General features: G+C 38.3%; 1 protein-coding gene across 1 annotated transcript; it reads right to left on the bottom strand.

Moving 5' to 3' along the window:
* Nucleotides 1–7,288: 7,288 nt before the first annotated feature.
* Nucleotides 7,289–13,399, bottom strand: LOC112468146 (aryl hydrocarbon receptor repressor-like; the record flags this gene model as incomplete). Its single annotated transcript, XM_025037195.1, has 2 exons — nucleotides 13,311–13,399; nucleotides 7,289–7,479 (listed from the first exon to the last, which is right to left on the bottom strand). Coding segments are annotated over exons 1-2 (280 nt in total), but the record flags the coding sequence as incomplete, so codon positions are not given.
* Nucleotides 13,400–14,701: the final 1,302 nt, after the last annotated feature.

Below are 14,701 nucleotides of genomic sequence, written 5' to 3'. Positions count from 1 at the left end.
CACTTATGTGCTTTTCACCAGTGTGTTTACGTGAGAAGCACTATACCGTGCATTTTCTTTCCGCAGATACGACAGCGCCTTGTTTTGTTGCTCGTTTGCGTGCTCTTCGAGGATCGCTCAATTCATTAAAATTGCAATGAAAAATTTCTTCAGCGCTTCGCCAAGTATAATTGCCAGCATTACGCGGTTGTCTCACTCGGATACACCCCGGAGGTCTGGGATGTTTAAAATTCGCATAAGCCGATAACGGCGTGATATACGTTACGCGTCTCGGTTATAAATCTTTTTTTCTACTAATTACGGCGATAAGGACGTCGTAAATCATCGAAATAATTGGCCGCGCACGGTCAGTCACGCATTGTGTGCGATCCTATTTACGTGTACGATCCTTTTAACGCCTGTCCGCGCGCGGACTGAAGGCCCTTCACGATATAGCTATTAAGTTCTCAAACGCCATCGGGCGAAAAACCGATCGGGGAAAATTCCTCTTGCCGTGACATTTAGTCACGCCTAATCGAGCATTAAGTGCGAGACGACGTGTGAATGAGCCCCGAGCTATTCTCATTAATCTTTTTCCCTCAATGTTTTGATTTAAGCGCCAAAGATAATCTATTTGCTATAAATACGCAAACACAAAGAATCCAACAAGTAAGAGTTTTCCGTTAATTAAATTAATTATTTTTAAACTGTTGTCTCCTATACAAATATATAAACATTTCTTTGATTTATAATTATTTGTCTTTTCTCTAAAGATCTGTCATAACTATGCATAAAAAGGATTTAAAAGATTAAAATAAAATCGGCGCGCAATGAGCATAAATGTAGATAACAATCATTACAATAATTTATAAAATAAATAAATCATAACGAAAACTTTTATCCGCCAGTGATTAAAAACAAATTCAAATTTTTTATTGCTCGACTACCTGGCTAAATTTATACATAGGTGCACTTATGTATAAATTTAGCCAGGTAGTCGAGCAATAAAAAATTTGAATAAATAAATCAGTTAAAATTCTATAAAATTATAATATATTTCCTATTCTTATATTTGTGCTTATATGCATATTTAAAAAATATAAGTATTGAGATTTCTTGCACCAAATATATTTAATCTTGAAAAAATATAAAAAGGCCAAGCGTGAATCTTTCGGGCTCAACCATATTTAAAAAAACGTGAGATAAAAAAATAAAGAAATACCTACTGACAATGTGTGTTTCTCTACCATATTCTACAGATATCATTTCATTTTTATTTCATATACATATAAATATATATCTTCCTCTCTGTTCTTTGTCTTTCGCGATGTGGAAGAGAACGCCATAAAAATATGTAAATAAAAATTGTATTAATTTTATTTATAAATTATCTTGAGAATTATCTTGATAAATTAGAGTAGCATTCAAAACAATTGATGTTATTTAAAAGATTAATTGTTGCATAATTATATAGAAAATTATGTACTTCGAGATTGCTCACCCGATGCCTCCTAGGCCTCTTTCTCCTCTCCTTCCTTCGTCGCACACATATGACATAATACTCGCAGAAATAATTAATTACGATCACGCAACACTTTACTGGAGATTTCCGATATTAATCATATAATCTTGCAGCATTCCAACGGAAGAACAATCGATAAAAATACGATCGCGTATCTTTAAGTTATAGATTAATTAGTTAGTCCGTTCACCATTTTCGCGACTCGAGCGAATGGACGAGTTACCAATTATCGATGTACCGTTTCGTGGAAAAAGATCACATGTTCGTAAAGAAAGATCACGTTCTGTATTTATCACAATGGAATTTCGAGATGTAATATGACATACGGGTGGCTCGCTCCAAGCTCGCCGCGCGAATAATAAGCAATGTGACTTTGTACGACGAACGGGCCGCACGCTGCCCGCAAGAAAGAAACCAAATATATTTTACGCGTTATAATATTAACGTACACTGAATATTTTATTCTTCGCATTTCAGATTCTTGACAAACGATCGATATACATACATATCTCATGCTTTTCTGTTACTCGAATCACTTAGTTCTTACGACTTGTATAATACAATTAACGCACTCAATATCGAAATATTGGATGATTTGTATTTAAATTAGCGAGATTTAAAGGCGCTATATGACATACATTCGAATTTTAACGCGTCATTGAGAAAATACTTGTCCGTAAGCGATCTATTTTTCCATCTCTCATCATATTTCGGTTCCTTTTTTATCGTAAAACGAACAAATTACGCTTCGAAATACGCTTTGACACGCTTATGAATTTTATTCGCTAGAATTCATCGTACGGGTTAACAATTGTTCATAAAAAATAAATAAAGAGTAAGTAGCATTTCGCTTTATTATACCCGTCGCAAACGCGTTTCGAGAAATGATAGCGCGACGACACACGGAGCGCCACCTGCTCGAGCTCCGTCGCGTCAATGGCGAACGGTTGCTGCGCGTACGCAACAGCGTGCCGTATATACGTCACCAAACAAGCGCCAAGGCCATACGCCAACCTTCTGCGAAATATCTACCGTATTATGAAAACATCGTATACCGAATATTTCATTTCTGATGACTTTTTAATAAAACGAGATTAAATCGCCACGAAAAATATGATGACTTAATTTCGCATTTCCTTGATTTATTAAAATTATACAATTTTACATCTCTCAGAGCATGAAAGATTGAAGAAAAAGTTAATAATGAATTAATTTTCATAGATATTTTTAAGATAAAATAACAATAAATGTCATTCTTTAAACAAATATTAGATTTTAATTTTTTTAAACGTGTGCGCTTTATATATTTATATTTAAATTGTTATTAAATTTTTACCAAACAAAGGATTTTATAATTTACAAATAATAGTCAAATTTGTCTACCATGTAGTCAAGTTATCAAATACTAACGGATTGCAATAAAATTTGTACTTAATACTTACCTATTTTTAAAAAATCAAGGTAAAATATTATATAGTATATTGTGTATATAAGTATATGTGAGAGAGAATTATAAAAATAATGTATTACTTCTCTCAATTACAAATCTCATATATCGTCCAGATTATGTATTTCGCTTGAAATTGAAGAAACTTGTTGAAGAGAAAAATAGCAGTGCTGAGAAAAATTAACAGCGGCAGATTTTCTCTATACGAAAAAGAAACGACTTCCTCCGCGAGATTGCATGCATTCTGACGTAGGGGACGCGTGCAGGATCGCGCCGGAAGCGCGGCTCGAAACCGATGTTGGTGCGGAGAGCAGCGAGAAGAAGAATCAAGGACGACGCGCCTAGCAGGGGTAAGGAGAAGAGGGAGATGGGAGAGGCCTACCAATAATAAGACTAAGTGGCGTAGGTTAATTGCCGCGATTCTCTTCTGCGACCGGTAGTGCGAGCGAGGGTGTGAGGAAAGAGAGTGCCTCGGAAGTGTGAGAAAGGCGCGAGAGAGGCGCACAGCCTCTGGGGTAGATCTGCTATCTGGAGCCCCAGAAGGTATCCGAGGCGCAGAGGGACTATCGCACACTACCGCCTCTTCAACGCCCGGCGAATTCACCTCCGGGGCCCGGACTTCGCCACCTTCTTCTTCTTCTTCCATTTCTTTCACTTTTCTCCCTTCTCGTCTCTCCTTCTTTTCCCTCCGTTTCTTTCTATCTCGAGGCGAAGGAGGCACGCACCACGTGCCTACTTGAAAAATCAGCGCGGTTACCGAGGGCCCTAATTAATTTACATAGCGCTCGCGGAGAGCAAAAGGCGGGGGCAAGGGGTGGGAAGGGGGATTCCTCACGGGTTTACTACCCGTGTTACTCTGGATTAATGTTGCCGATCGAACGCGAAGCTGTTAATCTTGTTAACAGCTGCAACGCTCGCCAAGGCGCGAATGGAGTTTCTTTAATCAGAGGAGCCCGTTTCTGCGGGACGGAAGTCGTTGGCGTCGATAACTTTCCGGAAATTGGATCCCGTCCAATCGATAACGGACGGGAAAGCTAAGAGAAATGATCGAGAATGGAAACGACAGTGCGATTCTAGTAATGCTTCTACACAGTTCCTTTAATTAACGTTACGATATTTATATATCTCTAAAACAAAGCTAAGAGAATCAGTATAGAATTGATAAGAGTATCAAAATTGTATTCTCCATAATGTCAATTAGTTAGTTTTAAATCCACTAGAAATAAAAGATAAACGAAATAGATGAACGATGATAATTAATAAATAACGTAATTAATATTGCTAAGCAGTCCGAAATATATATTATTTCTATCTTGATTTCCTTTAACTTATTGTTAGTCTCTTCTTAATTATCGTCATAACTCAGATACTCCATTTTACACAAAAAAAGACAAAATCCAAAACTCTAAAGCATATGGCATATCTTGATTTCCGCGAAAGCGGCGAGGCGGGGAGTGACGAAGGAGGACCTTATGGGCACGAGAACTCCCAGATATCGGAACAGATCGGGGTGCTCAGTTAGGAGTCCCCTCGGCGCGAAGAGATCCGAGCCTCGACAATGAATACCTATTAAAACGGTGTGAACAATGCGCTGCGGGTTAGGTCGCTGCGTCTTTCGCGCGCGTGCGCGAAAGTCTGGTTCTGCGGTATCGCAGCAGCAGCAGCAGCAGCAGCAGCAATGACCAGCATAGCAACGCAAGCGGCAGCAACGGGCAGCAACAAGAGCGCTAAGTAGAAGGGCCCGGGCCGCAACCCTCGCGCGCGCGGGCCCCCGGTGATATACTGCGAGATCCGCGATATCGCGCGGAGCGGAGGTAACCGGCAGCAAGTAACGCACGTACACAAACGGACGTACCAGCATCACGGAGGAGGAGGCGTCCTCCTCCGCGCGTTCAATCCGGATTCGTGCCCGTGCATTACCTTGCATACGCTATTGCGCCCCGGTACATTTGCCATCTCGCTTCCTCCATCACGCTCACTCGGAAGACGGGGATCGGCCCGGCCGCCGGGCCGTTCCCGACCATCGACCGCGCCGTGTGATGCCCACCTCTTCCGCTAATGGACTCTTTCCCACCCGTTCCTCCTCCGTTTGCCGCTCTCTCTTTCGAAGGAAACGCCGTCGCGTAGTGGCATTTAGCGCGACAGTCATATGTCTAGTTAATTGACCCTATTTACAGAATCAAAAGCTCTGGCTTTTCCCCGAAGAATTAAAGAATTTTTGGATACGAAGCAAGAAGAATTGTGGCAATTAAGTATAACAAATAACGGTTCAATACTATATTAGTATTAATATCATGTTTTCTTGCATAAAAATTGATAGTTATTTTTTTTATCGTTAGTATCAATCATATTTTTTGATAGAATTCGTGAGTAACTATTTAAAAAAATGCCAGACCTTCGATAAAAATGTTTTCCTATTAACGCGAGCGTGAAATGGGCCGTTTTTCGCGCTTGTTTTGAGTGCATGAGCAAAACGATCCATTTCTCCACTAGTTGAAAAATGGAGCCATTTCTCAACTAGTGGAGAAATGAAATTGTAAAACAAGCGCGAAAAGCGGCCCGAAAAACTCGCTTCTGCGACCAACTTCACACTTTCAGAATCGACCACTTTTCCCACTAGTTGTACAATATACTATTTACATCCTGCATTCATAGATTTTGGAAAAAAGAACCAAAATTTTAATTTCAATAAATTATATAAATATTCTAGAAATAGGAATTACTTTTTATAAAAGTCAAATGGTTGTCCCATTTGAATATAAAGTATGATGATTAAGAACGATGGCATCAAAAAGTAGAGATTGTGATCAAGAATTTGAAAGAATAGTAATATAAATCCATTCGCTATGTTTACTTTAAATACATCTTGATATTATTGATTGATTTAAATAAATTTTATAAGAATCATACCTTGAACTTATTGCATGATAGTCATTGTATTTTCGTACAAAAAATATCTAGCATTTATACTATAACGTTAACAATTATTTAAACTAATTATTATAAAGAAACATGCAAAGTGAACGTATCATCTCTAAAATCTCGTATCATTGTATTAAGAAGTTTACAGAATAAATAATCCTTTTCCATTAACTGACGGAGATACGCTTTAAATGGTACTAATGCGACTCCTCTTAACGCCAAAGAAAGTGAGAAGTGGATGCGAAGACAATCTTATTCTTTTTTTCCTATCCTGGTAACTCCGACGTAAAATCAATGAGCTCGATTTCGCGTTGGCGCAGGAGTCACTTTGCTCGTCGCGAGATTGGAAACAAGGGACGAAAGCACGGTGGCGGATAATGGTAGAGGAAGAAGACGAGAGAGCGTCTACCATTATTCCGCGGTGATTCTTCGATTGGCCCTACCTGATTGCGATTGCAGATGAGATTGCACACCCGTGGTGCAGGAAGGCGTTCTCTCGCTCAAGTTGCATAATTTCTGCATTGCAGCCGAACATATTACTCACGAAAGCGTATATTACTCACGGGAATCAGTTATTTTCTCTCTTTGGACACAAAATACAATAAAAAAATCTCTTCGTCTCAAAAGATTCTTAAATATGAACTAGAATTGACTATCATATAATGTATCTCGTCATTTTATTTATTTAAATACATTCATTTTTAGCAGTAGTATTTCAGCCATAAAGATTCAATTAATACTTAAAATACTTTAAATTTATATTTTAATTTATACTTTTCTCTGTAAATTCTTATTACGCAGATAAAATTGTACTTGATAATTTAAAGACTATTTTTTGCATTCGAATAAAAGATCTAATTTCGATACTTATTCCCGTGCAATGTATAACAAAACATGATTTTGATATTAAGCTATCAATGGTCAATGGATTACAAAAGAATGATGGGCAAGTTTATGGACCGCGCATTGTTTCCGGATCATATTGTCTTGAAAATGTAACGAGTATCTCGCGTGCTGGCAAAAGATCATGGATTGTATTGTAATGGGGGCTCATAGCTATAAGATATTTGTCCAAATTCTACGTATTTCAGCTATCATTTATGCACAGGTGGTGATAATTAATTAATAAATTGAAATAATCTATTACCAGCTTCAGGTAGATTTAACATAATTGTTACAGCGTATAACTAATAATGAACCAATGCGCGTAATATGTTTCTTGAACACAAATCGTCAAATGACTTAGAACAATATAATTATTTAATTTAAATTGGATTTAATTCCTGTGGATGTGCGTTGTACATTTTATAATTATGAGAATTGTACGTACACACTATGTACTTGGGGAAAACTTAGATACGCGACATATACGCGATGAATTGCGATAACACACGTGCGACGTAACTCTGAATACTTACCTTGAAAGTAGCTCTTGGTGCGGAGGTAGCTTACGCTGAGTCTGAGGATACTCAGTCGATCCAGCTTACTGAGGATATTTTGCTCGAAAGGAAGTAATGATGCCAGCGTATCAAGTTCGGCATTTAATCGCTCTCGATGCCGCTTGCTGGGATTTGACTTTGTTACCCCGTCTTTCTGTGGTGGTTTTAAGCTGCAATGAGACAAATACATCCTTATGTAATATGTATATAAATTTTGATAAAGTGGAAGAAAAGAGAGAGCGAGAGAAATTAGGTATTTTAGAGACATTTTCTTTGATAAATGTTATATGTTAAAAATAGAAAAGATTTTGGAAATTAAATAAATAACAATATACTTGGAATAATCTTGTATTAGTCTTTAATTAAAGTTTTAAAGCTTATAATTAGTCAAAAATTATTTAAAGATCTCTTCAAGTGTATATTGCATAAATAACTTAAATCGACAATGTATTAAAAATCGAAGTGCTCATTTCGGAGCAAAAGAACTTAGAACTGCAGAGTGAAGAAAACAACTAAAAAAGATCGACTTCGAATATACTTCTGTAAAGTATAATCAGTTTTCACGAGAAATGCCGTTCAGCGGAGATTGCAAATAAAAATGCAGCGGAGCGCCGCTCTAAGTGTCCAGAAGTTGCAGCTCGTTGCAGCCTGCTAAAAATAAAGCTGTTGCAACGCTCGGCAATCAACGATCTTGCTGGTCCGTGGCGATGAGGGGTTCAATAACCAGCGGGCCTTTGTTCCGAGTTCCATGACTAGGGGATTAACTTTAATAATCAATTCGCGGCGGAACGCGGCGGCACGCCGACCGTTATGTGTATACGCGGATTTACATTTTACTCTTCATTACTGGAATCAGCGTGCGCGCTTCGCGAATCGTTAACAACAGGCGGGCCGTGTCCCGCGGGATTTCGATAATTAAAAGTTGCCGGTGTGCCAGCCGGACTGATTGACACCCTGCCGACACGTATGCGCCTTTGACTTCGCCAATTCGGAGTGTCTTTAGGCGAAGAGGGTGTCTTTACGCATGCCAGGCTCGTAACTTGAAGTATTTACGCCGCGCCGACGAGCGGGGCCATTCGATTCGGTGTAAGTTGTGCGAGTTATTTAGTAGTTATGACAGTGGTAACTGACAGATACGGCTACCACATGATGGCCCGATTAGCCAACGTTGACGTAAACATTTTATAGAAATATATAATTCGTCAAATATCGCGCTTGAAAAGCAAACTATATTGATCTTCAAAAGTATAAGAATGTTATCTTTTCTTGTTTGCAAGAGGAATAAATTTATACAACGCAAGATACATGAGAAGTTATTTATCGTGAGCAAAGTTAGATTATTTTTTATCTATGAGATATTTCGTTAATTAACGAAACGACCTTTTAGAATTTAAAGTGTTAAAAAGTTTCAAATCTTATAACTTTTTAAAATACGCATACTAATGGGGAAAATGGGGAGAAGTGATGCCGCAATTTGAAAAATTAATATGCAAACTTCATTTTTAAGCAACGCGCTGTCTGCTTAATTAAGACGCTCGCTATGAATATGGAAGCCATTGGCGTGCATCGTAACAGTTAACATGACATGGAATCTCATCACAATGAAATGCTTACGAAATTAACATTGCAGCTCGGAAAGCACACTCCAGAGTTAACAATAATGTGTGACTTTAATACACAGAAGATATTGTATATCAGAACCCAAATCCTCAATTGTAAAAATTTTACGTCCGAAGTTAAATGCCTTATTGGAAGTTGTAATCTTAATTAAGCCGTAAAAAACGAAGTCGCGAATCCATGTGATGATTCTCCCTATAAAAACGTAGGGCACTCTATAATTTTAAGTTCCTTTGTTCCAAAACGAGAGTTTCGATTTTTATTTTCGGTCACGAATATTTTCTTTTCTTTTTTAACCGCATGACCCAATACTCTCGCTACGCTTAATGTACCGTAAGTCACATCGTTAATGACGTGACTTTTGTGGATTCTCCGACGGCGCCATTGACTATCCATGGAATTAATATGTAAAATCGAATTTTACGCATCTGGCTCCGAACTGTTTGTTTAATTGAAGCGCTCGCCATGGGAAACGGCGACCATGACGTTACGAGACGAGTATGGAATACTCTCGAATACCCCGTCAAAGACACCGCGTTGCCGCGCGATGGCCATTCTCGCGCAGGCCTATACTTAGGAATAATTATTATTCTTACGCGGTATATACATATATTTAACAGCCTTTGCACAGCCTTTGCGCGGCCTTTACTTGCGCTGCCCCCAAGGAGCTCGCCAAGGCTGCGCAAAAAAAAAATAAAGAGAAAACGAAATGGACACGTCGGAATGGTTCGCGGGCAGGACCAGTTCTTATCGCGGGTTATTAAGAAAATAGTGTTAATGAGATGTCACTGTGAGCTCTGCCGCTCCTAGAGACACCTCGAGACACCTCGAGACTGACGTCTCTTGTTTCCCGACTTTTGCATCCATGTATCTTATGTTACGCTATACATATTCTGCTCGCGAGAGAAGTCCAGTGTATAAGTAAATACAAAAACATGTTATGAGAAAATTTCGAATTCCAGAAATTATTTTTAGTAAAATTATTAATAATTAATTAATTTATTTATTTAAAAAAGAATTTTAAAACATATAAGTTTTATATCTATTTCAGATATTAGGTTTGATAAACATACATATACCTACGTATAATTCTCGCAATAACAAATAATTTTATAGAAATATAATTTTTCTTTATATTACGTTATTTTCACGTTTTTGTAAGATTTTTATACATTTTTTACCGTTGAATTTTAAATAGATAGAATCTTTAAAAAGCGTAATAATTTCGATAATGACGCTATAAACTTCATTGTAAAAAAGAATATATATATTATAATATTAAGATATTAGAGAATAACGAGGTGTTGATACTCAAATTGATCATTTAACCATATGTAAGCAGTATATCATCAACGTATACGATATTAAATCGCTCGTGATCAGTATAGATCGCCTCAGTAGAGAAATTATCTTATACCCTAACAGACTCTAACAGGTCGAGAAAATACCGAGAATTTTTTTTTATTCCTCGAAAGAGACATACATTTGATATCAAGATGGACTCGTCAAAAATAAGTTCTATTCATAAATTCATTGAGAATTTTTAATTATAGCTTGAAAATAAAGTAGTTTTATTGCATGATTAAATAAGTGTTATTAATATTTAGAATTTTATAATAGCATTGGCTGAGAGAAATTCAGAATAAATTCTATAAATTTCAATATTTTATAATTTTATAACCATACCAATGCCCCATTCCTCTTATTCTATGCTCTAATATCTGTGCTTGAAAGAGCAGTTCCGAAGCCGCCTGTAAGTTCATTTTTAGAAGCTTGTGGGTCCAATGGACCCGACGGAGGGGACGTAGGGTTAACACCGGACCTACGCAGCCGTGGTGCCGCGCCTGGCCCGTTCACGGGCCCAGTAATTAGCTTTGTTTTATCGAGGAGGAAGAGGAGGAGGAGGAGGAGGATGGTGAGGAGAGTGAGGAGGTAGGAAAATGAACGTCCGGTGTGAAACACTAATAGCATTCGAATAGGATTATTCCTCGCGGACCTCCGTCACTCCTCATCCCGGATAATGGATTTGGTGTCGTCTAATAATTAATAGAGTGCTTCTTGGCGCGGCCGCTTGTCGCGCGGTATATGGCCGACAATCCCATTCATCACGCTTTCTAACCCCTAAGCATTTTAATTAACATCGCTTTTTCAGGGCGTACGCTGCGCTCACCATTTTCGAAGATTCGCGGCTTCTGAGGATAATAGTATACCGTATTTTCATTCTCCAAAAATTACATTTTGTGAATCATCGGTTAAAGAATATTGTAAGATACACGAAAAATTGTGATTCTTTGTTAATTAAAATATAATTTCTTTCACAAATTTAATTTCTGAATCTCATTACCTATATAACTGAAAATTAGGAATTAGAAAGAAAAGCGACGCGGAATTCTTAACCAATTTTAATTTTGAATTATATATAAGTAATACAAAATGGCTATTATGTTATGCTATTCTTCGGGCACCAAGAAATAATCGTTTACTCCGTTATACTTTTATAAACAATAAAAAGACTAAACAAAATAAATTTATACACATATTTTTACGTATTATCTGTATGCAGATTTAGCTAATTAGATGCAAGCGTTCTAATTGCATCATTAGTGTTGAGATTATTCAAGATTATCGAAGTGACATGAAAGTACCTAACGCGACTCGACCAGTCTTGCATAACGCAAAGCTTATACTTACGCATTAGAAAGTGTTTATAAAAGTGAAAAATCGTGCGAACTTATAACTGCGTATGATATTATAACCATGGACGTACCATAACCGTGTGTACGATCTTCAGAATAGCCACCTCAGAAATACAAACGAGGTCTGACGCTATGCCATTATCTGTAGGTGCACGGTAACTATACCTCAATGACAGATGGATAAAAAAATTATAGATCCGAAAGAACACTGCGACACGCGTCCTGCCTGAAGAATACACGCCGTTATGCAATTGATTGCTTATTCAGTTACTTAAGAAAAAAATGCGTTTACACAGATTATTATAATTAAGCTACCGAAATCCAGTCCGAACCGTGAATGGCATTTTCTCTCATTAATTGTATATCTAAATCAACCCTGTTTCACTTATTATTGATATTTATTCATCGTTGCTGTCCGCAGCAGAAATTTGTTCTACGTTTCGTACTTGCTAACTTATATTACTTATATCGAGAACGGAGTAAATCCACCCCTTTGAAACATGAATTTCGATTCGGTGTATCATTTTATTTTCATACGTGTACCTTACGCGAGTGAAGTGAACGCTTCAACGGGACGGATCCGAACAAAACTTGAAGTTCGGTTGTTGTATTTAGCGCCAGACACGTGGCATGAAACGTATAATGCCCGTTCTAGACTGGAGGATGAGCCGACTCTCGGCTCATCCGAGTGAGTGGTGTAGACGGGTAAAAATCTATAGGTTATGTATAGTTTATGTCACGTACACTATAGAAGGCGGATGAGCCGAGAGTCGGCTCATCCTCCAGTCTAGAACGGGCATAAGAGAATAACGGCTCGATTATTTCATCTTGAGCGCTTATCGATTATTTCGATCAAGCTGTCGAGGTGACGCATGATTTTGACCAGGCCAGAGGTAGGCCAGGTGATAACGTGTCAAGTCCTCGCGCGCCCCCCCCCCTCCCGATAATCCACGCGCATAATGCATTTGGAGCATTAGACCAGTTGCGTAGATGCGTATCGACTCCGCGAACCGTGACACTGTAACGCACTCGAAACATACTGTGTATACTTCAGACTCCGCTTAATGGCCGGGCAATGTTGCCGCGGTCGTTAAGGGAAAGGTCTCCCGGCAATTTTCATCCTGGATCACCGCCAGGGTAATTTTCAATGACGTTTTCCTGGAGAGACAGGTTCACCGACTTTTCGAAGAAAATCGCGCGAGGGACTTCGTGCCGGCAAAAACGCATTCCAGTGTTATATTCGAACTGAATGCGTTTTTTTTGCGAATCCAAGAAAAAAAGCGAATGTCGTGAAAAGCAATGCAAGTTATATTGGATCAATATAATTAGAGATTTATTTAAAATTCTTCATATTTGTAAGGCGTTATTTATTTATATTTGCATTAAAATTTTTCACAATTTAAATAGACTTGATGGTTTCGATTTGTCGTTGTAATTTACGTAAAATTAAATTAAAATCTTTGATAAAAAAATAATGTGTATATATAATAATTAGATAAAAATAAGCTAGATGATAATGTTCCTGAGTATTTGCAAGTGCCAAAAAACGTAATGAGTGCCCGATTGTTCGATTAAGAATTATAAATTAGTCGCATTCTCTCGTCGACTAATTCCGTAAACGACTGACTGATTAGAATTAAATAACATGAGTTACAAGGTGGCGCGTTCAGACGGTCGGAAGCTCTCACCGCACGCCATCCTCGAATCCATCAGGCGGGTAAATCCCAGTCAAGGTTGCCTCGGTGCTCGCATTAAAGCCTGTTTTGTGCACTGCCATCCTCTGTGCGCGCGCCCGCGCGCGCGCGAAAAGCGGAAGACGAGTGGACAAAGAATGGCCGATGACTCGGGACTATGATAGGTTGATATGATCTTTTAAAGAGACCAAATAAAATCACGCGGAGAGAACAATATGAGAGAAAAAAAGATGTCAGCTGCACTGAGAGGAAAGATTTAGAAAGCTCTCTATAAAATTTCTCATTTATTTAATTTCTCTATCGCCGAAATTTAAACACCTGTACAGAAAGATTGAAGAAAAAAACAAAACTTATTCTTGACATTTTAAAACAAGTATAGATAATCACGTTATGTACACTTATTCTTCTCTCTTCTATCTATTTATCTCTTTTACTTTCATTAGTTGATCTCTTAATCTATTGAACTATCTTTTCGTATACCTAATTTTTCAATTATCCTCGTATATATATCTCTTCGAGATATATTCAATACATGTTACAGTCACAATGATGTAGTATTATTAGCTGCATTTGCTTATGTGTATTCGCCGACGCTATTCCACGCCGAGGGCAAGAACGAGGGGTTGGTCGTTGGAACAAAACCAGGAGATGCGCAGGCGCTATCGAGGGTGGGTCCACTATGGATTTTCGAGGGTAGATACACCGCCGGTCGAGTTCCGGGGTGGCAGACAGCATGGGGTAGCAATGGAAGCTCCCACCACCACGGGAGGGATGGTCACCCCGATAGCCGCGTACGCGAGGGTGATATATACCCCTCAAAGAGAGCGCGAGAAGGGTGGAGGGAAAAAGCCTACCTGGGAGTGCTCGGCTTCGACCTTGGACCGATCCCTTCTCACGCGAGAGAGAGGCGATGGCAGCTAAAATGGAGCACGTTGTGTCTGTCGTTGCCGAAAGATGGATTGTAAATAGAATAGCGCGTTCGCGGCTAGTTGGCCTGTATGCCCTGTATACGATTAGTGCATCGAGTACTTAATTTAGGCGAGAGAAAAAAAGGTGCTCTGTCATTGAGATAATCACATATAGTCTACCAATGAATAATAGACGAGGCCTCGAATGACGCACATAAGAATTGTATTATTATAGTTTTCCAAGGGAAAGTAATGCTATAATAGGTTTTATTATAATTTGTATATATAGTTTTAAGCTATAATGTAGTAAATTGTTGGAATTATAATAGTTATTCCTTGATGATAGCGTCAGCTTCGAAACATTTTATGTAAAGTTAATAGTATTCTAGGGCTCAAATCATGATTAAATATTTTATCAATATTATAATCTTAAATTAGCATACGGACGAAAAGAGCAAGAAGCTCTTCGCGTGTGTG

The sequence above is a fragment of the Temnothorax curvispinosus genome, unplaced genomic scaffold (genome assembly GCF_003070985.1).
Source record: "Temnothorax curvispinosus isolate PA1 unplaced genomic scaffold, ASM307098v1 QBEX01018149.1, whole genome shotgun sequence".
In the NCBI taxonomy this organism is placed as follows: Eukaryota; Metazoa; Arthropoda; class Insecta; order Hymenoptera; family Formicidae; genus Temnothorax; species Temnothorax curvispinosus.
This window is presented reverse-complemented; position numbering and strand designations above follow the sequence as displayed.